Genomic DNA, 21,920 nt, shown 5'->3' on the forward strand with positions numbered 1-21,920 from the left:
TCTACATTATGTCAAGCCCAAAAAGTTGTGTAGAAGAATCCCCCCCATCCATCCTCTCCAAATGAGAACTTCCAGGTATGGTCCTGCCCATGGGCATTGAGGTTCTGTTCCCACTGCTACAAAAACAAGAACTTTTCCCGGGCAGGTCCCTGCACTTGTCAGTGCTGCAGCCTCGTGCCCTCAAAAAATGCTGAGGACTCCTCTACATGCAGTGGGCTGTCAGCTCTGCAGCCATGTGCCAGCACAGCCACCAAAAAGGATTCTTAGAGAGGCCATTCATGACAGATGAACCTTGATCCTATGAAAAACGGAGGAAAATATTTTTTAAAAATTATTTCAGCAACAGCAGTTCAAACTAAGTCATTTTATGAAAATAATAAATGGCCAGACTGATCTCACCCTAGGTCTGTATTTCAGGTTACAAACAGATTTTTAGAGTCTGCAAGACAGAAACATATTTAGAAGATTCAGATTTAAGTTTAAAAGCTGAGGGTCAGAATTTATTTAAAGCAAGGTTGCTATCATAACATGTTAAAATATTTTACATGACCAGCAGTAAATAAAGCTCTATGTTTGCTTTATGATCTAACATAGTCTAAATAGTAGAAATAAGCATTAACAGAAGCAAGGCACAAGTTACATCTGAAATTTTCAGTTATTTTAATGTAAGTTAGCAAAATACAATACTGGCATTAAAAGGTAAAAGACAAAAATGTAACTTCATAGTGGGACTGGTGACAGACTCACCCGAGTGCAAAGTCTCCCACAGGCAGCACATTTTCTGTGAAATTGAGTTTTATCCGTTTCTGATAACGTTTTTATCAATTCTGATAACATTTTCAATTTTATCTGTGCTTGCTGGAAGAGGACAAGGTTTTGCAGAGACTCTCAGTGACTGCAAAACCACAGCCATGGTGTGGCAGCCCAAAATGATGAGTGCAGCTCATCCCTGCTCCTCAGTGCAGAGAACAGCACAGCGTCACCTGCAGTGCCCTGCACTGCTCCTGACAAGTGTTAAATGCACATCCTCTTCATCGCAGCCCTAAAATTACCCAGGAACTCAGCTTACTGTCTGGGGACATGCAGCAATTTTGACTTTTTAAAACCATCCAAAATCAGGAAACTCTGTCCACTGATCAAACCCCTGCTGAGTAACCACAGGAAGGTAACTGGGGTGCCTCAAAGCCTCCCATGCCATCCCAAGGAAGAGAAGCTTCTCAATAATATTCCAGAATTGAATACTACCTTATTTATGCTAGGACAGGAATTCCAGCTAAAGTCCATGGTGAATGTCATACAGCAAAAGCACAATTCTCTAAAGCAGCACTATGATTTAATAGTGAAAAATCTGAGAGCTACCAGAAAAAATACCTGCAGACGGCAGTTGTGCAAAAGGGAAGGAGAAACTGTATTTTGTGAATGAATAAAAATGTATTTTGCTAATGAGTTTGTGTTTTGGATCTGCACAACTGATGGCACAGCAAACACTGCACAGATTGGTGCTTGGAATCCCATCCCCACCCCTTTTTGTTTCCAAGTTCCCTCCAGCCAGGCAGAATAGCCACCTGTACATTTAAATAAGTGCACAGGAGGCACCACAGAACCCTTTATTCTGCTGTGCTGATGATTCCGTGAGCTGGACTCCCTTCTTCCCTGTGCCCTTATCCCAAAGATCTGGAGTCTGCAGGATCTTTAGGACCAACTCCTCAAAGGCATGGTGCACTCCATCCTGTGTCTTGGCACTGGTCTCTGGAGGAAGGGGGAAAAATATTTTATTTGCAGGGAGTATATTCCACTTTAAAAAATGTATTTTGGGAGCAGAGAGAAGATGGGAGTTTTTTAATGAGTGAGCCTCCTCTCCATTCTCTTAAAGGTGCACTTAAGTTGAATAGGATAAACAGAAATACATCCCAGCCTGAAGTACCACATTTTCCACCAAAAAGAAATCCACAGTTGCCCATTTTCTCCATAATGGAGAAAAAGAAATTGCTCTCAGGTTGTGACAGTAAATGTGGAAGATAATTATTCCATAACAAAGCTGAGAAACAAAGAATACAGAGGGAATTGCATGCAATCCCCTATGTGTTTCAGTTTATCCTAGGAATCTTTTCAAGAAGCTTTCTCTTTAGAAACTCTGTTCCCCACCTTTGTAGCTTCACATTGTACATTTTATTGTTGCTCTAAGAATATTGTCTTTTATGTAGCTGCAACAGAAACTTGGAAATGAAAGACCAGCCAAGGTCCTTGCAGGCACCAGTAAGGAGGAAAATTTCAGTCTTCTGGGCTCTGAATTTAAAAATCCTGCTAGTTTCAAGAGAACATCAAATTCATGCCTGTACAGCGTATGCAGTAAATCTGTTTCAGAAAAAAAGTGCTTCTGGTCAATGCAGAAGCTGAAACCTACATCCCTGCATGTGAATTACAGCAAAAGGAAGCCATGTTAATTAGGTATTTTAAAAAAAGGTTTAACAGCCCATCAAACTGAAATACAATTGTACATTCATGCTTGGCAATACCAAAATAAACATCTGAATGTGGAAGTTTTTCTCCCAGAGGTTCACACCTATGAAAAGCAGTGAGTGTTTCCTGGCAAGCTGGAGCCCTTCTTTTCTCTCCACTTCACGGTCAGGCTGCAGAGACAGATGAAGAACATGACTGAAATAAGTTACACTTGCCACTTTAAAAAAGTACCCAGAAAGCAGCACTAAAACGAGAACATAACCTCAAAAATGAGGTTTTTGAGCCCAAAAATGGGCTCCCCTGTCCAACAGCCTGCTCAGAAAGCAGCAGCTGTGCTGCAGTAAGTTCAGTGTTAGACTGGTTTTGGGCAGACCCTTGGAATATCTTCATGGAATATCATCAACTGCATCTCTCCAGGAAAGCTGCCATTAAAATCTTTAGCAATATCTGCTTCTAAAATGACAGAAGTGGAGCTTCCCAAGTGAGCGGCAGAGTGAATTACCTCAAAAATGAGGTTTTGTTGAAAGGAAAAAACATCTGTGATATGTATTAATCAACTGGATTTTCCCACTCTGTAGCTCCCTGCCAGGCTGGCTGTTAGGGGGTCAAACTGAACAGAAGCAGCATCAAACCACAGAATCTCCTGAGCTGAAAGGGACCCACCAGGATCCTCCAAGTCCAGCACAGCCCAGAAGCACAGCATGTGCCAAGCCAGCAGGAATTGAATGTGTTGCTGTGCTCTGAATCAAGCAGAAGCAGAAAGGCCCAGGTTCTGAAACTGGGCACACTGGGAGGGGCAGAGGAGAGCCCAGCCCAGCAGAGCCACTCAATCCTCTCCTTGCAAGGCAAGAGCAGAGCACCTCACTGTGCCACAGGCATCTAAATGTGTCAGAAGAGCCCAGAAACAACCAGCAAGCAGTGCACCTCACAGCCACGCTCCAGAGCCAGCCACAGAGCTGAGCTCCCCTTCCCCACCCCGTCCAACAGCCTGCTCAGAAAGCAGCAGCTGTGCTGCAGTAAATTCAGTGTTAGACAGCTTTTGGACAGACCCTTGGAATATCTTCATGGAATATCATCAACTGCATCTCTCCAGGAAAGCTGCCATTAAAATCTTTAGCAATATCTGCTTCTAAAATGGCAGAAGTGGAGCTTCCCAAGTGAGTTGCAGAGTGAATTACCTCCTGACACAACAGCTGTGTTACAGCCCTCACCTCACGTTTCCACACTGTGATGAATAAATAACCCAGGGAAGGATGGAAAAGGATGCATTCCCAAACTGACCTTATCAGTTTTATTGCCAAGCAACATCTTCACAGTGCTGCTGGAGGTGGCATACATTTCCAGCTCACTCAGCCATCTTCCCAGCCCTGTGAAAGTGGCTTTTCTTGTAACATCATACACTGAGAACAGAGGAAAAGGAGATTAACAGCTGTAGAGTCTTGGACAACATTTCCTTCATTGTGACAGAACTTCATCCATCCACACTTCCTAACTACTGCCTGGAAAAAACAAAAGGTAGTAGAGAACTACAGCAAGGGGCATCAACCACACACTCCTCCTGTGCTCACCCAAAGTCAGCTCACGATCACAGAACACAAGCACCTCTGCGAGGGAAAATCAGATTAACCAACAGAAATATTCTACCTGTTGGTAGTGCTGAACTGGGCCAGACAGAATATTTTAAAATAGGTATTTTGTCACTTAATTTTATGTATAAGTACATGCACACGCTGCTGCTAAAACATGGACTGAGTTCAAAGCTACTTTTGGGCACTGGTAATTTAATAACTGCATTTACATAAATCACTAAGGTTTAAAAATCATAGAAAGAATATTTTGTACAGCAAAGTTAAGATCAGCCTTCACAAATCCTGAAAGGAAGAACCCCTTTGTTTTCTAATTGCTGCTGTTGTCTCACAGAAGGGGCTTTGTCTGTGTACAAACCTCAAGTCTTACCACAATCACAATAATCACACCAATAGTTTCTGGGGAAAAAAAAAAAAAAAAGAAGTAAAAACATCATGGGGAAAAGAACACAGCACAACCCCTGGTTAGCCTTACCACCAGAAAACCACCCATGTGATAGCTACAAAGCTAATAATCCATCCACTCAACAGCCTGCAGCATGACATCTCTGTCTTTTTAATTTACAATACTTTGAAGCAGCAGTATTTCCTGCCTGTGGTTTTGCAGAGCCAGTGTTGGAGCTAATGAGCAGTAATGTTGTAAAAGCCATAATTATTCCTCTGATTCTCTTGGATAACCTCCTTTCGCAAGGACATGCACATTTAGGAGAAATAAAGACCACAATGTCTGTAATCATACTTTTCTTCCATTTATTTCATACCTAAAACAACCCCTTGAGCTCCTCTGTAGTAACTGGGAGTCACTGTTCTGAAACGCTCCTGTCCTGCTGTGTCCTACAGAGGGAGGGGGAAAAACCCCAAACACACAACATAAATACATTTAGAACAAAAAAAAAAAAAAAGGTATTTTAAATTAAACAAGATGAGCAAATTTAAAATTTAAAAATTGTTAATCCTGAGCCATAAGGATCCGTGAAATATTAAAATGTGAGAATGAGGAAAGCAGTCAGGAAACAGCAGCAGAAAATGGTTCAGGAGTGGGAGAAAAGCATGGAGAGGACCTGACTGGAATTAAAAGGACAAACAGACACCTGGAACTTGAGTGAGACAACAGCAAAGTAAAAGGGACTCCGGAGAAATGCACAGAAGGCAAGCAGCCACTCAGATGGGTTTAAAACCAGCTGAACTGAGATGAGGAGTAACTGATTTTCCAGGGAGAGACTCTGCAGGAAAGGAGACTGAGAGGTTCCAAACATCTCCCTCTGCTCCTTTACCACCAGACAAATCCAGTTAGAAAGAACTACTTCAAGACTGCTATGAACCTAAGTAGGCAAGAATTTAAAATCAGTAATGTCATTCAATTATTACTGCAATACTCATGGATAAGTAAGGATAAGTGAGGTACTAAGTACAATATGAAATTCAAAACAAACAATAAAGAGGCAACAAATCACACAAATATTATTTTTTGAAAAAAATTTATTTCCTTTTATGTACAGCTTGCAATTGACAGACTAACTATATTGTATTTTATTCATACTTACGATACTGTAATTTATTTATTCTTTGTTTAAAAAAAAAGGAAACTAAATTTGGGACTGTACTTACCTAATTTGACTCACTGTTAGTAGGGAGATTGTATTTTAGTCTCAATTACTTAATTAGTAATGGCATTTTCTTTCTCAATACCTATGATAATACACATAAAATCTCTCCTTCCTAAGGCTCTTTCACTCCACTTAGAAGAATTTAATGTTTGTCTTATAATATAAATAATCCTGACCACACAGCTGCAATCTCATTTCAGTCTGCAGATGCTGAAAATACAGCATCAGGAAGTTCAGGAAAAATGCTTGAGGTTTCCCAGTTAATCTGAATCAACTTTTAAATAGTTCAAGAAAAGTTGGTGGGGTTTTTTGGCATGACTTTAACCAAAATAAAGCAGAGCTGCTACACACCCCCTTCAGGCAATCACCCAGAGCATCACCTTGCTCTGCTTTACTGCATTTCTGTGCTCCTGGCTCATGCAGGAGCCTCTCTCCACAGTTTGTCTTTGCCTGAGGTGGGGTTAATCCAAACACTCCTAAAATACCTTTCATGTATACCACAGGGACTTGGTGTAAAAACATCACGGGGAAAAGAACACAGCACAACCCCTGGTTAGCCTTATCACCAGAAAACCACCCTGTGATAGCTACAAAGCTAATAATCCATCCACTCAACAGCCTGCAGCATGACATCTGTCTTTTTTTATTTAAAATAAATTCAGTTCAGTTATCTTTGAAGCAGCAGTATTTCCTGCCTGTGGTTTGGCACACTCAGTGTTTGAGCCAGTCACCCAGCTCATCACCCAGAGCATCACCTTGCTCTGCTTTACTGCATTTCTGTGCTCCTGGCTCATGCAGGCGCCTCTCTCCCAGGGATGGGTTTGGATTTGTCCGAGGTGGGATCAATCCCAACACTCCTAAAATACCTTTTGTGAAAAATGCCTATGTTATGATTGGCTTTTTGCAAATATTAAAATGAATATTATATGTGTTATGTTCTAAAGTTATGCTGTATTGATTTTCTCAAGTAGTGTGTAAAATACAGTTCTAGGTTATAACATAATGTTAAAATAGAAGCTTTGCTATGGAAGATACTTTTTTTTCTAAAGAAAGGACTCGCTCAGAGACAGCAGCCACAGGACACCTAAATCTTTCAGACAAAGAGAATTTATCACTCTCTTATCGAGTTCTCCCACCTCGCTCAGCCCTGAAGACACCATCAGGATTCAGAGGAAGAAGCTGGCACTGACCAGACAGAATCCTTTCTTTGAATGGAATTTATGCCTCATGTATGAGGTGTATGAATATGCAACAGGCTGTTGCTTTTAAGGGTTAATCCTCTGTGAACGTGGGTCCTTTTTCGGGCTTGTTTCGCCCAGAAAAGGCACCCGGACTGTGCATAACTTTTTGTTTTTATTGTCTTGTGTTGTCCTAAACTCAATTGTCCAAATTTTTATGACTCTATATTACTATTTTTATAACCATTTTATTACTATTAAACTTTTAACATTTTAAAAACAAGCAATGAGCATTTTTCCCATTTTGGAACGGAAGGAAGTGCCAACCCTTGACTAAGGAAGCCTTTAGAAGAGTTTTTGTTTGCCTGCAGCTCCTGCTCTGCGATCACTCTACATAAAAGCTCAATGAGCGGAAGACTTCAGCAAAGAGAGAGGAGGAGCAGGAAGGAAGCGAGGAAACCACAAAAAAAGCAGCTCTTGAAGCTTGTGCACCTCTCAAAACCCAACACACTCCCATCTGAATGGAACAAAACCTACCCATATGGCCAGCTGCACTGCACGCCCCTCCACCAGCATTCTCTTCACTTTAAAATCAATACCTGAGAGTCAGAAAGGGAGGCTGGTCAGAAGGAGCTGCGGAATGCCCACCCTGGCAGCCCCCTACATCCACACCATCCCAGCTCCTGACCACAAAAAGAAGCAGCCCAGCAAGAAGCAGCCCAGTGTGATGGATGATATGTATAAAATCGTGCTGAGGTTACAGTAGTCTTGTCAGAACCCAGGACATCCTGCTGACTGTCCTGGATGGCTCCAGGGGCTGGCAGGGGGCTCTGAGACCCTGGCATGCAGCCAAAGGCACCTGTGCCCTTGACTCTGACCCATGGAGCAAATGACCAACTTTGTATGGGGAATAAAAGTCACAAAAGTTTAAGCAGTATAATAGTAATTGTCACAGGGTGAAAAATAAAGTTTTGGGATTTTTAGAATGGAGGTTCGGGGTCCCAAGATGGAGGAATTTGGGTGTGCCCTGTCCTTTCTTCTTTCTAACCTCCGTGTTCGGGGTGATGTTGGCACTTTTAGATGGGTTTAGAGACTGTCTCACATAGGTGATAGGTATTGGAACATAAATATAAATAAACTACACGTAGTTTTTAGTATAAAAGACATCAGCCCAGGAGGAGGGCAGTGTGCCTCTGGCTGACCTGCTGAACAGATCTCGGCAGGCCAGAGAAAGAATGTAAGAGAAAAGAAATAATAAACAACCTTGAAAACTACAGCCGAAGAGTCCTGACTCCTTCGACAGCTGGGCTGGGAAAAGAGACTTTCTAACGCATCTCAGATAATCTCGCCTGTTGAAAATCGTGGCATACCAAAAGAGGGTTCCGGGAAAATTCCCTCTGATGAGATTACAGCGATATGCACCAAGATCCTAGCCTGAATATTCATCTCCAGGAATGCAGATTGCAGAGGATTACTCCTCTGACCTAACCCCAGCAATGTGCATTCGATATGCATCATGGATAAAATAAGTATGTGTCTCCTAGAATGTATACTGCAAAAGATTTTTCCTCTAATAAAGTGAATTATTTACCAGTTTCGGGAAACTCTCAGCAAGAGCAGCAGCAAGAAAGGAAAAACTACATGAATTTGCTAAAAGATCATCGATAAGAAATCAAGAAACCCTCCCGACACCGCTCAGCGCTTAGAACTGTGTAAAAAAAGACTTTGTGAGAGCTGTCTCTGTAATATACAGAGGAGAGTGAGCAAAAATGCCCCCCCTTGTCACCGACGCTGTCAGCCTGGTGCAGCGCCGATCTGATCTGTGCTCGCAGCCTCGTTACGACTGTATTTTAATTACGGAATAAATTCTCCTTATTGACACCCAGCAAGAAGCAGCGGACCCCCGGCTCACCGACGGTGGGTGTCAGGCGCGGCTCGAAGGCTCCGTCCGTGACCCTGCGCAGGAGGCTGCGGGCAGAGAGAGCGGCCTCAGCCCGGGGCCGCGCCCGGGGCCCCGCCCGGGCCGCAGCAGCAGCAGCAGCACCTGGACTTGCCCACGCCGCTGTCCCCGAGCAGCAGCAGCTTCAGGGTGAGGCCGGCGGGCTCCATCTCGCAGCGCTCCGGGCCAGCCGCCGCCGCCGCTCCCCGAGCAGCCGCCCGCTCCTCCCGGCTGCTGCCGCGGCCCCGCCTCTGGGGCCGGGCGGGGCGGGAGCGGGCCGGGCTGGAGCCGCAGCGCCAAGGGCTCGGCCATGGGCGATTACCAGCTCTCGGTGGAGGAGCTGAACGAGCTCCTGTCTAACGGGAGCGGCTGCTACAGCCTGCCCAGCGCGCACAGCAACGAGGTGGTGCCGCGCATCCACGTGGGGAACGCGTGAGTGCCGCCGAGCGGGGCCGGCCGGGGCCGCGGGGCAGGCCCGGCCCGGGCGGGGGCCGAGCGCGGGGGGCGGAGGGGCCGGGCCGGCTGGGCTGGGCTGGGCTGAGTTGAGTGGGCTGAGTGCGGTGTGCGGAGGGGCCGGGCCGGGTGCGGTGCCCGGCGGGCAGAGGGGCCGGGCCGGGTGCGATGTGTGGAGGGGCCGGGCCGGGTGCGGTGTGCGGAGGGGCCGGGCCGGGTGCGGTGCCCGGCGGGCAGAGGGGCCGGGCCGGGTGCGGTGTGCGAAGGGGCTGGGCCGGGTGCGGTGTGTGGGGGGACGGGGCCGGGCCGGGTGCGGTGTGCGGAGGGGCCGGGTGCGGTGTGTGGGGGGACCGGGCCGGGCCGTGAGGCGCAGGGCGGTCCCCGAGCAGCTCCCGGTGCCTCGAGCCGGGGGCAGTCAGGCTGCAGGACGGGATCTGCTGGATCTCTATTTTTTTACACCACGTCGTAGGTTCAGTTATCGCGTCCTATCCTGCTGATTCTCCTTCCCCTTTTTGTTCCATCTCTGTGCATTTCTTCCCTGTTAAATCGGAAATTTTTAATTGTTTTTTTAAATACATGTGTATTACACTGGATTCCTGTACTTATTTTAGGTTCTTACGTCCTAAAGAAGTACAAGTCAAGACCATAGGTAGTCACTAACTTACTTTTAAGCCAAACCAAAATATATCTATTACTGCCAGGACATGCACATCTAGAGATGGGACTGAAATCATTGAGTAGCCAGCCTGGTGTCTGACAGCCACCATCTCCTTCATACTTGTAGTTACTACAAAACAGTAGTAGCAGTTTTTTCCTGGGAAAAAAAAAAAAAAAAAAAAAAAAAAGGAAGTCATAGCTTGCAAGCTGATTTGTGCAGTAAATAATTTTAAAATAACTTTGAAGGTAGCTAGCTGCTACAGAGCTGTTTTCATTGTTCAGTAATTTATTTTAATTATAGAGTAGGGACTTTAATAATGTTTACATGCAAGGGTGTCTAGGAAAAGATAATGCATGTATAAGTTGCACAGTGGGAAATCTCTTTCTGGTGGAAATACTGACCATTGAGAAAGACTTTTTATGTATTTTTTTTATTTTTTCAGAAATATCTGTAGCACAGGAACAGTTTAGCTGCTGGTTGGACAAGCAGAAAACATGCAGTTGTATTGTCAGTGTTTTTAAAAGAATGCTGAAAAATTGTGGAGGGCTGCTAAAAGTAAGAAATAACTTTGTGGCTGAAAAAACTATTTCACAATTGGAACAGATCATCTACTTAATTTGTCAAGACTTAAGAGGCAGTAATATCTTTGAATCATTCACAGAGAGTTAAGGTAATGCTGAGGTCTAGTTGGATAGATGGATTTCCATTAAAATTTGGTCACTGCATGGTGAACTTTGATATTCTCTAACTGGAAATAATATTAATTCTTAAGAGGATATTTTGTATCAAGTGGAGCTGTGGTACATTCTGCATTGTAAGCAGCATTTGCTATATTAGTCATTCTGAAAGAACATGAATCTCCAACATCATTTTGAGCTTCATGTCCAGCTTTTTTTCCTCTTGCTGTATGCAATATAGGGTCACATTTGGATAACAAGCCACAGAGATTTTATAACAATAAAATTTCACAGAGCAGCCAGAGTAGGGGGGTTGGAATGCCAACACATGATATGAAAGCAATAGAACTTGAGCAGGAACTCACAAGAAAAAATTCAAACTCTGAATGAGATTCAGAAACTTCTTTTGGTTACCTTTGAGAATATTTTGCACAGCACTGCTGCTGTCTCTCCTTAAGAGAAACTCATCTTTAGATAAAAATGACAAGGAAGAGACATTGAGGCTGATGAGGTTAAATTGGGTCGTAGTGTAAAATAACATTTTATCTGTCAAGTGACTTGAAGTTGCAGGCAGAGCAAAGTAATGGATCTTCCAGGCAATACATGAAAGTCAAAATTAATGAAAATGCAGAGATAAAATGATAAAATATTTTTTAAATTACGGGTTTCCATATTGCCATAGGCAATTCTGACCTCTCAAGAAGATTAGGCAAAACAAGAATTATGTAGGTGACAGAGTAGCACAATTACATCTTTCTCAAACAGTAACAAAATACCAATTTGGGAGGCACTGCAAGTGCACAGCATTTTGTGTTTCTGTAGAAGTGGAGATGTGTTTCAGTGAAACATCTTCATCTGACCAGAAGGGTTGGACAGAATTCATTTTTATCAGGGCTGCAGGTGGCACAAAAATGGGGACAAGAGGGAGCAGTCAGCACACTGGAGGGTGGGAGGCTTTTTATCCAGAGCTCCCGTTCTTGTGAAAACCAGTGTTTTACCTGAAAATGAGCAGGCTTAGATTTCTGAACTGCTGACTAAGGGAATTTGTGGGGTTTTTCCCAGATGCCTGGAAACCTGTAACAATTCTGGCCTTATCTCCAGAGCTGTATTTGGTAAAAATGTTCTGGGTTTGAATGCCCAGTCTTACTTTTTCTGTCTGCTTTAATGTATGTGGGTAACCCCTGAAGCAGTTCTTTGTTTTTAATGTGCTAGAAGTGCAGGTGTGCTGTAAGGAATATGGAGGGCATTCTCCCAAAATCAATATTAAATTCAGTGACTCCAAGGGAGGTGTTGGTGAGGAAACAATTTTGCATGGACAGGACAGTGCAAATTAAACTATGTTAATAGGCTGGCATTTTTTGCCATTAAAAACTTGGTTTATTTGTTTATAATTCCATATGCCAATAGTTCACAGCCTCGTGTATCCTAAATTGCTGATGAATGGTTCTCCAAAACCTGTGTTTTGTGGCTGGTAAAATAATTCATCTCTGTTCAAAAGAAACACTTCTCACTGGTGTTTCTCACAGGATGAGGAACTCTAAATCTTCCATATTGAGAATGGACAAGATTCTGTGGTTTTCTTTCAGGAACCAGATGAAGCTGATGTTAGCATCTCTCTGCTATTTGAAGGAGCTAGGATTTCACCATCCAACATGATGCAGCTGGAATGAAATGTTAAGGATGAGAGAGATCCAAGGACTGTTTGCAAAGGGAGAAACAAATGGCATACAAATTCTTTCTTTTTCACCTCTAGCTGTGTAAGAAAATCATCTGTAAAATCTGCAAAAGAATCGTTCACTGGGAGTGAGTTTGCCTCCAGGGAAGCCAGTCTGGCCACATTCAACCATGATTTCAGGATGGGAGTTCCTGTTGATGCTGCACAGTCAGATATATGCTGATCTTATAATATTAATTAAACCATATTCTCACCCAACTAAGCATAGGAACTCACCACTGAATTAACCCTTTTTGGTTTGGCCTTGCTCTGTAGGATTTTTGTGTTGAAAGCAGAATTCTCCAGACACTGAAACTTCTCCCCTGGCACAGATGATGTCCTGCCAGATGGAAAATCTGTCAGCATTTGTTTGGGTAATGAAGTCTTACAAATATTTGGTTCATTGCCATAGTTGCTTGGCACAGACAGCAGAAAATGTAGAAGCTTCAGTCATGCATAAATCTTCATCTGCTTTCACTAGAATTTAAGGGGTGTGCAGTCATCAGGAAGAAGGGAATTCTCAAGATGTTCATGGCCTTGAATTACATCAAAATTGTGAGTGAATGGACTCAGAGATTCATATAGATGTAAACTAACTAATTTGGGTGTTTATTTTTTTAAGATTACCTAAGTGTCCAGCCAAAAGCCCTGGATGCTTTGCCATCTCACAGAAACTTGTCCAAAATGATACTGCACAAATGCTCATCTGGAGCTCAGCTTAATATTAAGACTTCTTGTATTTGCAATTTATGAGTTGAGCTGTGAGGAGCTTTTAAAAAATATTTGTTTCCATATCCAGTTAAAGACATACTGAAAGCTGCTTTTAAAAACAGTCTAGGTTACCTCTTTTCACACAGTGCGCAGGAACTGAGTTACCCTTCAGCTCAAGCTTTCTCTCACATTCTGCTGATGCTGACCAGTGGAGCTTAGATTTTACTAGGAGACCACGTAGTGTGATAAAACATGGGTTGTTTTTTTTTTTCCTTCCTCCAGGAAAGTGAGGCAGATATTGCAACTGACATATGGAAATAATCAGACTTAGAATGAAAAGTAGTGGGGTTATGGCAAAAAGGAGTTAATGCTCTCCTGATATTACCTAATGCTTAGCTCCTCTTACTGTAGATTGCATTCCAGGGCACAAGCACAGGTTGGTGCATGGTCAGTTGTGTTGCTGAGCAGGGTTGTTTGCCATTTTACATCCTGGAGCTTTCATCAAAGCTCATGGCATTATTCCTGGATCTAATTAATTGTCATCATCAAGCCTGAAAGGCATCATTATTATCATCCAGCTCAACTGTTCACTAATAGGGTAGGTCACTTTTAGCCACCTAAAGCTCATGGTTTTGCTACAATTATTGGGAGAACTGAGGAGTTGGAAAGGGCTTAGCTTTCACTACAAATGCATTCACTACAAATGAATTATGCCATCATACTCATTCCTGAGTTGTGTTTAGCAGCAGGATTACTGAGCAAACGTCACATATTCCATTTCCAGTCCTACCCTGTGGGCACTTACAAGCATTCTTTCCAGAAATGAGAACAGGCTGAGCCCCCTTTTTGTGCAGTTTAGGAGCTTCTGTGCTCCAGAAAGTGTTAGGACTTCCAACAGGATATTTCTGTCAAATAATAACTAGAAAGTAAGAGAATATCCATTGGTACCTAAAAGTACTGAATGCTTTCTTAAACACTTCAGCATCTTAAACATCACTCATCTGGATTCTTTCACATCCAGGTACTGATTTCAGCTAAGACACTGAAAATTGTAACATTTGGGATTAAAAGACTGAGTGATATCTCTGGGTTGGTGGCCTCTGCATAGCCTTGACAGATCTGTCCATGACTGCAGAGGTGTTGAATAGCACAGGGTGTAGGAATACACCTCTTAGTAGCCCTCAGAGGAGTCTTTTGAAGATTTAACTAACATTTACTCTGTTACTTTCTTCTTGTGGCCTGATAAGAAGCCAGTGCTGTTTCACAGTGCTGAAAATTGCCCCCTAAAGTGTCCGTTTGTCTGGGCTGCCTGCTAAAGTACTGCTTATCAGGTTCTGCAGCCCTGGTACCTGACAGTAGAGGCTTTTTATGACTGGTTTTTTAATTGTTTTATGTGGATAACTGTTAATCTTAGAGGTTAATGTGTTGTCATCTCCAGTATTTTCCTACTTTGGTCAGAATTTTATGTTCAGAAAGTTGGAATTTTATGCCACAGCAGGATCTAACAGATGCAGATTCACCTTCATGTGTGCATTCCTCAGTGTCAGCCAGGAGAGCAGCATTCTCTCATGCACAAGCAGGGACCATGGCTCTGAGTATTTTTGTGAATTTATAACCTGTAGCTAATTCACTTTGGGGCACAGTATGTTTGGCATCTATTAACAGAAAAACCCAAGGGTTTGGTTCTCAATACCTAAATACTGAGATGATTCACCAAATTCTAATCATTTTCTTGACACTTTCTGTCATGCAGGTTCATAGCCAAGAACATAATGAGGCTGCAGCGTCTGGGGATAACCCATGTTCTGAATGCAGCAGAGGGGAAATCATTCATGCATGTGAACACTAATGCAGAGTTCTATGAAGGCTCAGGCATCAGATACCATGGCATTAAAGCTAATGACACACAGGAATTTAACCTCAGTCGCTACTTTGAGGAGGCAGCTGATTTTATTGACAAAGCCCTTTCCCAGAAGGATGGTAAGGCAAACTGAAATACCTTTCTACCATGTTTTCTGTGCACTGCATATGTTTCTTAGTCATTTGCTGTTTAAAATGCTTCTTTGCTCTTATTATCCACAGAACAGCTAAGTGAAAAATTCTGATAAAGGCCCTGAATCAAAGACACAAGAAGGCACAGCTTAGTCTTGTGTTTCTACATGCAGGTCTCCAGTACACGCCAAAGGGAATTCTGTAGGGGTGACTTTGAAATGGGGAACAGCTGCTGCATCTTATTATAGTTTCTTTCTGGGAAGAGATGTTTTTACTTTTCCTTAGATGTTTTACTTTTTTTCTTTTCTACTAAAAAATTCTTACAAAAATAAATTAAAGGTCTAAAAGTTGTTTAAGGACATTAGAAATGACAATTTAAAGGCAGAAGTGATATAAGTAATGCAAGTACTCTGGAGTAGTCCCATAACCTGCTACACGGGGTGTTTTTCCAAATGTACAGTAAGAATACAGACTGTCACCTTACAGTTGTTATTACATTAAGTCATTACATTATTTTCTGTGTTGATTGCCTCTATTTGCTAGGATTGCAGGAAAGTTGAAGGTTATATTTGCATTGTTGTCTATTGCCACATTTCTTCGTAGTGTGTTAATCCTAGGACACAGTGCAGTGGGACAGATGGTGTTTGTGTTGTCTAGCTATTTCAACATTCCAGTTATTTCTGCACATGATTAATTTCCTTCTTGCTTCGTGACTGAGCATTGAATAGGAGGAAGGAGAACTCCCACAATTCCAGAAGTTCTTTCTCTGAAATGGGCCAAGGGGTTCTGGAGCTGTGATGTGGGTTTTGACAGATGGAAATGAATTCTACATCCAGTTTGGTGGAGTATGAAAAATTCCAAAAATTAAATGCAGCTCTTGCAGTTAGCACTGTGACTCACTCAAACAGGCTGCAAGAGGAGAGAAGGGTTTGCTGTGCCATGACTGTACCTGCTCAGTTTAATCTCAGTACTTTCAGGGTCAGTAAATTCAGTCAATCTGGATTTGCAGCAATTCCATTTGCTGATTCTTTCAGTCTGAGCAGTTGTTTACCACACCCACCACTGTTTTTTTGATGTGGTAAACAAAGAGGAGCCTTGGAGCTGGGTGATGTTTGAGTCAGTTTTAAGATTAACTGGCTACTGCAAATTGTTCCTTTTGTTTGACATTGAAGTGTAGAGTGAGGATAGTGAAGAGAAGAGGAGTAGAATAGTGTTCTCCTTCAATTTCATTCTAGTGTGCAGTGCCTGAAGTTCTGGAAGGCAGGTCTGGTGTCCTGCAGGTCTGGAAGGCAGCCCTCCAGCCCCTGCCTTTCTCAGAGACAGCCTAGAAACCTTTTTGCTGCTGACCACTTGCTGAAAAGTCAATTCTCTTCCATGTATATAATCAAGAATCTCTAGATTTTGCCAATTTATGACTACAGGCTATCAAGAAATGTTGAGAATTAATTGTTTTAGCTCTTTTTCCATGCTAGTGATTTACCTTGAGCTGAGAAGCTTTTGCTGTTCAAGGCAAATGTGGTAAAGGATTTCTGTTGGTGTGATTCAAAGCAAGTTGTGGTTATGATAAGGGTGTGTTGTATGGCTCAGCTGTTTTCATGTCTCAAAAAACAATTTACTCTGAAGAGTAGATTGGGGCCACATGTCCCACTGCATTTGGGAAGGAGAAAATTTCTGTGTCTGGAAGAGCAGGTCAAAGAGGAAGAAGCTGAGAAACAATAAAATCAGGTTAGATCTCTCAAAGGGAGCCGTGGCCTGCTCTTTTATTTCTGGATACCTCACTGTAGGATTTGCCCACGTGGTGGGTTAACCTTGGCTGGACACCAGGTGCCCACCAAGCCATGCCAGCACACCCCTGCCTCAGCTGGACAGGGGAGAAAAAGAAAACAAAAGCTCCTGGGTCAAGATAAGGGCAGGGAGATCCCCCAGCAATTACCATCACAGGAAAAAGAGACTCAACTTCAGGAAGTTAATTTCACTTCATACCAATTAAATCAGAGTAGAGGGATGAGTAACAAAACCAAACCTTAAAAGACCTTTCCTCTGCCCTCCTTTCTTTCCACATTCAGCTTCATTCCCTGTTTTCTCTGCCTCCTCATGCCAAGCAGCACAAAGGGAAAGGGAGTGGGGATTGCAGTCAGTTCATCAGACGTTTTTGCTGCACCTTCCTCTTCGTTCTGTTACCCTGCTCCAGTCTCACCCACAGGGGACATCCAAGAACTTCTCCCATGTGAGGCCTTCCCAGAGGCTGCAGCTGCTGCAGGCTGGATCCCTTTTTCCATGGGGCAGTTTGCTTTAGTGCAGGGCTTCCACAGGTTCATCCTGCCTGAAATCCTGTTCCAGCATGTGCTCCTCTATCCATGGAGCCACAGGTCCTGCTCCAGTGCAGCCTTGCCATGGGGCCATGGCCTCCTCTGGGCATGTCCCCTGGCTCTGGCACTGGCATGGGGCCTTCCACAGGCTGTGAGGGGGTGTCTGCTCTGCTGTGGACCTGCATGGATTGCAGGGGGACAGCCTGGTCACCATGGTTCTTCCCACAGGCTGCAGGGGGATCTTCTCTCCAGTGCCTGGAATTCCCTCTCCTCTTTCACTGACCTGGGTGTCTGCAGCAGAGTTTTTTTTCCCATATTCTCACTCCTCTCATTCACCTGCTGTTGTGCAGCAGGGTTTTTTTCCCCTTTTTAAATATATTACCCCAGAGGTGCTACCACTGGATCCAGCTAGCTCTGGCTCTTTGGACATGGGGGAAGCCTCTGGCATCCTCTCTCAGAAGCCACCCCTGTGGCCTCACCACCGCCAAAATGTTGCCCTGCAAACTGAATACAGCCAACCTAATATGTAGAGTGAGTTCCCTCATCAGTCAACTGGAAGCATTTTATTGGTGCTGACAAACAGCATGGTTAGATATTTCTGCCTCTTGTCTCTGCAGAGCAGGCAGCTTCATCTTCTTGAGTGTTGATGTGGCTTCATAAACAGCCAGAGGAGTGGCCAGGTGTGGTGCAGCATGCAGTTAGTGTAGCAGTGCAGCAGAAAGGCTGGGTATCTTTGAAGAGATGCAGTACATGCCAAACAGCATATTTGTTTTCAGAGTATTTTAAACTTCATTTAAATTTCAGTGTATTTTAAACTTCATTTATTTGTGCTCTTTGATGCTGGTCATCTTTAGGGGCAAAGCTTGTCAAGCCCAAGAAATACTGCCGTGGGTCTTCAGGGCAGTCAGGACTTGGTGAAGGGAAGGAGAGATTTTGACTCCATTTCAGAAGGCTGGTTTATTATATTATGAGATATATTACATTAAAAAGACCACACTGTAACTATACTACAAAGAACAGAGAGAAAGAATCATCAGAAGGCGAGGCAGGAATAGAAAGGAGTGAATAACAAAGTTCTGTGACTCCCTGAGAGTCCGAGAGCTGCTGCCTCCTCGATTGGCCACCAAGTAGAAACATCCCACACTGACCAATGGAGGAAGCACCTGCTGCATTCCATTTTAATATTTGTGAAGAGCCTGTAGCCACAGCTCTCTTAATAGAGAGCAAGCAGGCACAACTTCCCAAGGAGATTTCCTGGGAATCGCAGTGAGGAACCTCAGAGAAAGAAAAAACAATTCCTATCTCATTTGCTGCTCGTCTTGTGCTCATGTGGAATGTGTTCTGGAGATTGTTTACCCAAGGTGATTGCTTGATTGAATTCTGGTGGAATTGTTTGTGGTATTCACAGTCTCTGAAAAAATCCTTTCACCCAGGATTTTCCTCCTGGGAAGCTGAGAAGCCTCAGAGAAAAGGAAAACAATTCTTATCTCATTTGCTTCTCCTCTGTTTTGCTCCTTTGGAATGTGTTTGGAGATTGTTTACCCACAGGTGATTGTTTCATTGGTTTCTGCTGTGAGTTGTTTTCACTCTTTGGCCAATCAGGGCCAAGCTGTGTCTGGAGAGAGTCACGAGTTTTCATTATTATCATTTTAGCCTTCTGTAAGTATCCCTTCTGTATTCTTCAGTATAGTGCAGTATAGTATTTTTTAATATAATATAGTATTATAAAGTAATAAATGAGCCTTCTGAGAACATGGAGTCAGATTCATCATTCCTGCCTTCATTGGGGCATTCCCTGCAAATACAATAATTGTTTATGTTAATTAGCCTATCAGGTCCAAGCTGTGTCCTGACTGTCAGGAGACAGTCATGAGTTTTCTTTAGGATTCTTTGTAGTATAGATATAGTATAGTATAATGTAATATAATATAGTTTTAATGAAGTGAGCTTTCAGCATTCCAAAGCCTTGGAGTCAGATGCCAATCATTCCCAGAGTTGGGGTTGCCTGATTTACAATAAAGAGCCTGATGTATGGTCTCCTTGAGCCACATCTCATAAGCTCTTGGAGACGTATTTCACATCCAAGATAGCTCAGCTACCTTAGAAGGCATAAAATCAGCAGGATGGCTTCTGTGGGAGTGTTGGAAACAAAAAGGTTTTAATAAAAGGCAAAATAACAAAACTCTTTACAGAGAAAAACTGAGCCAGGTGCAAGAGGCCCTCCTGTCCCTGGTAAAACATCTCACAAAAGCCATTCATTTCTTTGTTCTTTTCTTTTTCTAGTGAATTGCTCAGGCAGGACTTTTTGGCTCCTGTCCAGTTAGCTATCCCTAAGTTTGAGGTGAAGTCCCCCAGGTCCTATGAGGTGTCTTTTTGGCTAATTGAGGAGAGAAACTTCTGGCCTTTTTTCCTTTTTAAGGAGTTTTGTCACTCTGTCAACAAGGGGCACATTCCTACAAGAGCCAATCGTATGCCTTTTTCACACGGGCGCGAAGAAAGCTCGAGGCAGCACATCCCTCCAGAGTCTCGCCAGCCACATCCGCAGGAAGCGGCAAAAAATCTTATTATTGTTTCCTGTTGCTTTGCAGCCAGCCATTGCAGCGTAACCCTGAGCTGTGACTGTCTCCCCGCAGGCCAGGTGCTGGTGCACTGCCGGGAGGGCTACAGCCGCTCGCCCACGCTGGTCATCGCCTACCTGATGCTGCGGCGGGGCATGGACGTGCGCGCCGCGCTCTGCGCCGTGCGCCAGCAGCGCGAGATCGGCCCCAACGACGGCTTCCTCGGGCAGCTCTGCCAGCTCAACGAGCGCCTGCTGAAGGAGGGCAAGCTCAAAGCCTAGAGCACGGCGCCGCAGTGGTGTTGTTTTAGGTTTCTCAGAGCTTTAGAGGATGGGTGAGGCGCTTTAGAGATGTGAATTTCCACCACCGGGCTAAAGCGAGAATTCCTGCTTGTCTAGTGAAAGTGTCCGTCTGGAACTCTGTGATGTTTTCAGGATGGGACAAAATTGTGTCACTGTTTGGAGCTGTTGCCATCAAGGGATGTTTGTAACTCCAGTGATAACAGCTGTCTTCACCCACATTTCAGAGCCCCTGCAGAATCCATAGCACATGTGGTTTGCACTGACGTTGAATGTGTTTTGTTTAAGCTTTGTCTTTAGTCTCACCATGTTAGTGTTCAGGAACACAGAATCACAGAAGGATTGTATGCAGGTGCTTTTATTGGAGAGCTCTGGGTGTCAGGGGTACAGACCCAACCATGAGTTCAGGATGAGCACATTTTTATACCCTTATCATTATATAACTATATATTAATTATTAAACTTACGTTGTTCTGTTGTATACATTGATTTCATCCAAGCATGGATTCTTTTAATTTCCATCAAACCCCCCAAACATCATTTCTCATGATTCTTGCTACAATTAAACAATAATTATATCCAATTACCAAACAATCATCACATTTAACAATCATATAATTAATCATGTAACGATCATATAATTTATCATAGTCATTAAATACAGGTGGAGTTTCATGTGATCCATTAAAGCCTAACATTTTCCCAGGGCCTACCAGGCCCAACCTTTCTTTCCAACTCCCCTGAATATCCCAGGATTTTAGAAACATTTAATCCCTACACTATCAACCAGAGCACCAGCTCCCAAAAGCCCCAACACATCCCTTCACTCACTCTTAATAGGAGCACTTTAATTTCTAAAGCTTCTTTTTCATGCACACAGGTGCCTAAAGTTTGAATGTAGGAGCTTCAAGGAGTGGGAAGCACATGTACAAATGCACAGATGCATTCACTTGGAAAATGAAGTGCATGCAGTGTTTTGTGTGGATTTATGCAATACACAGTGTGAGAGTAAAGCCATTCAGAGCCCATGCTTGATGCACACTGTGTTTCCAAGAATAGTTTTTTATCTCTTCTGTTACAATGGACATGAAATAGTCTGTTATTAAATGCTCTTTTATTTTTATTTCAAAATCATACTAGGAAAAAATGTCAAGAGCAAATGATGAGGGAAGAACTTGAACAAGGAAGAAATAATATTAGTATTTAGAAGTGCTTGTGGTGGATGTATAATTAAGTTCTAAGTATCCTACTATAATGCCTTTCAAAGCTTGTATGGAATTGCAGTGTCTTTATCTCTTCTTCACTGTCACTGTTCAGTCACAGATGGAATGACCACACGTGCAGATTCCTTCCAGCACAGGTGTGCTTGCATAGCGGTTTGCAGAAGAACACTCTTGATTTTTGGATTGCTTGCATGGTATCACGAAATAAAAATGAGCATTGTAATGTACCACCCTGTATGGGAAATATTTACATTCTGTTCAAATAAATGATGGCTGGATTCTGTTTACTACAGATGAAATGAGTGTTGGGAGAGGGGGCTTTGTTTGCACTGTGCCTGACTTCGTGTGAAAATGTGTACCTGTGATTTACAGCACTGTATTCATGCAAATGCTCTCCCACTGCAAACTGGAATTGTTGGTTAATTGTTGGTTAAACCATCAGAAACCAGGGTGACTGTTCATTCTCACCTGTGCTTTAATGTAGTTCTAGAGTCAGAAATCTTGGCACTGTTTTAAACAGAAACATTTATTAGTAGCACATGTGATCCCAGGTGTA

The 21,920-nt window shown here is 43.2% G+C and overlaps 2 protein-coding genes across 4 annotated transcripts; one reads left to right on the forward strand and one right to left on the reverse strand.

Annotated features, from left to right (window-relative positions):
- Positions 1-643: 643 nt before the first annotated feature.
- On the reverse strand, positions 644-9,099 carry LOC119712229 (ras-related protein Rab-18-B-like). Of its 3 annotated transcripts, none has more exons than XM_038163247.1 (7): positions 8,886-9,099; positions 8,744-8,799; positions 7,369-7,430; positions 4,808-4,880; positions 3,742-3,860; positions 2,564-2,630; positions 644-1,749 (listed from the first exon to the last, which is right to left on the reverse strand). In XM_038163247.1, exons 1-7 carry the CDS (start codon positions 9,080-9,082, stop codon positions 1,574-1,576), a joined length of 750 nt encoding a protein of 249 aa, XP_038019175.1. In that variant the 5' UTR covers positions 9,083-9,099; the 3' UTR covers positions 644-1,573. The 3 variants fall into 3 exon arrangements, with proteins under 3 accessions (XP_038019175.1, XP_038019176.1, XP_038019178.1); XM_038163248.1 differs by having other exon boundaries at positions 8,876-9,077; XM_038163250.1 differs by lacking the exons at positions 4,808-4,880; positions 7,369-7,430.
- On the forward strand, positions 9,044-21,656 carry DUSP3 (dual specificity phosphatase 3). Its single transcript, XM_038163262.1, has 3 exons — positions 9,044-9,202; positions 14,737-14,963; positions 19,918-21,656. The coding sequence occupies exons 1-3, from the start codon at positions 9,081-9,083 to the stop codon at positions 20,121-20,123; spliced, it is 555 nt and encodes a 184-aa protein (XP_038019190.1). The 5' UTR covers positions 9,044-9,080; the 3' UTR covers positions 20,124-21,656.
- The last annotated feature ends 264 nt before the right edge of the window (positions 21,657-21,920 follow it).

This window comes from Motacilla alba, chromosome 27 (assembly GCF_015832195.1).
Source record: "Motacilla alba alba isolate MOTALB_02 chromosome 27, Motacilla_alba_V1.0_pri, whole genome shotgun sequence".
Lineage (NCBI taxonomy): Eukaryota > Metazoa > Chordata > Aves > Passeriformes > Motacillidae > Motacilla > Motacilla alba.

Excerpts from the sequence above, each read along its gene's own strand:
- LOC119712229 (XM_038163247.1), bottom strand. The coding sequence starts at position 9,082 with ATGGCCGAGCCCTTGGCGCTGCGGCTCCAGCCCGGCCCGCTCCCGCCC. Across the intron at positions 7,431-8,743 it reads GCGCCTGACACCCACCGTCG|GTATTGATTTTAAAGTGAAG; the intron begins GTGAGCCGGGGG and ends TCTGACTCTCAG. Across the intron at positions 2,631-3,741 it reads TTGGCAATAAAACTGATAAG|CCTGACCGTGAAGTGGAGAG; the intron begins GTCAGTTTGGGA and ends CTGTCTCTGCAG.
- DUSP3 (XM_038163262.1), top strand. The coding sequence starts at position 9,081 with ATGGGCGATTACCAGCTCTCGGTGGAGGAGCTGAACGAGCTCCTGTCT. Across the intron at positions 9,203-14,736 it reads CGCATCCACGTGGGGAACGC|GTTCATAGCCAAGAACATAA; the intron begins GTGAGTGCCGCC and ends TCTGTCATGCAG. Across the intron at positions 14,964-19,917 it reads AGCCCTTTCCCAGAAGGATG|GCCAGGTGCTGGTGCACTGC; the intron begins GTAAGGCAAACT and ends GTCTCCCCGCAG.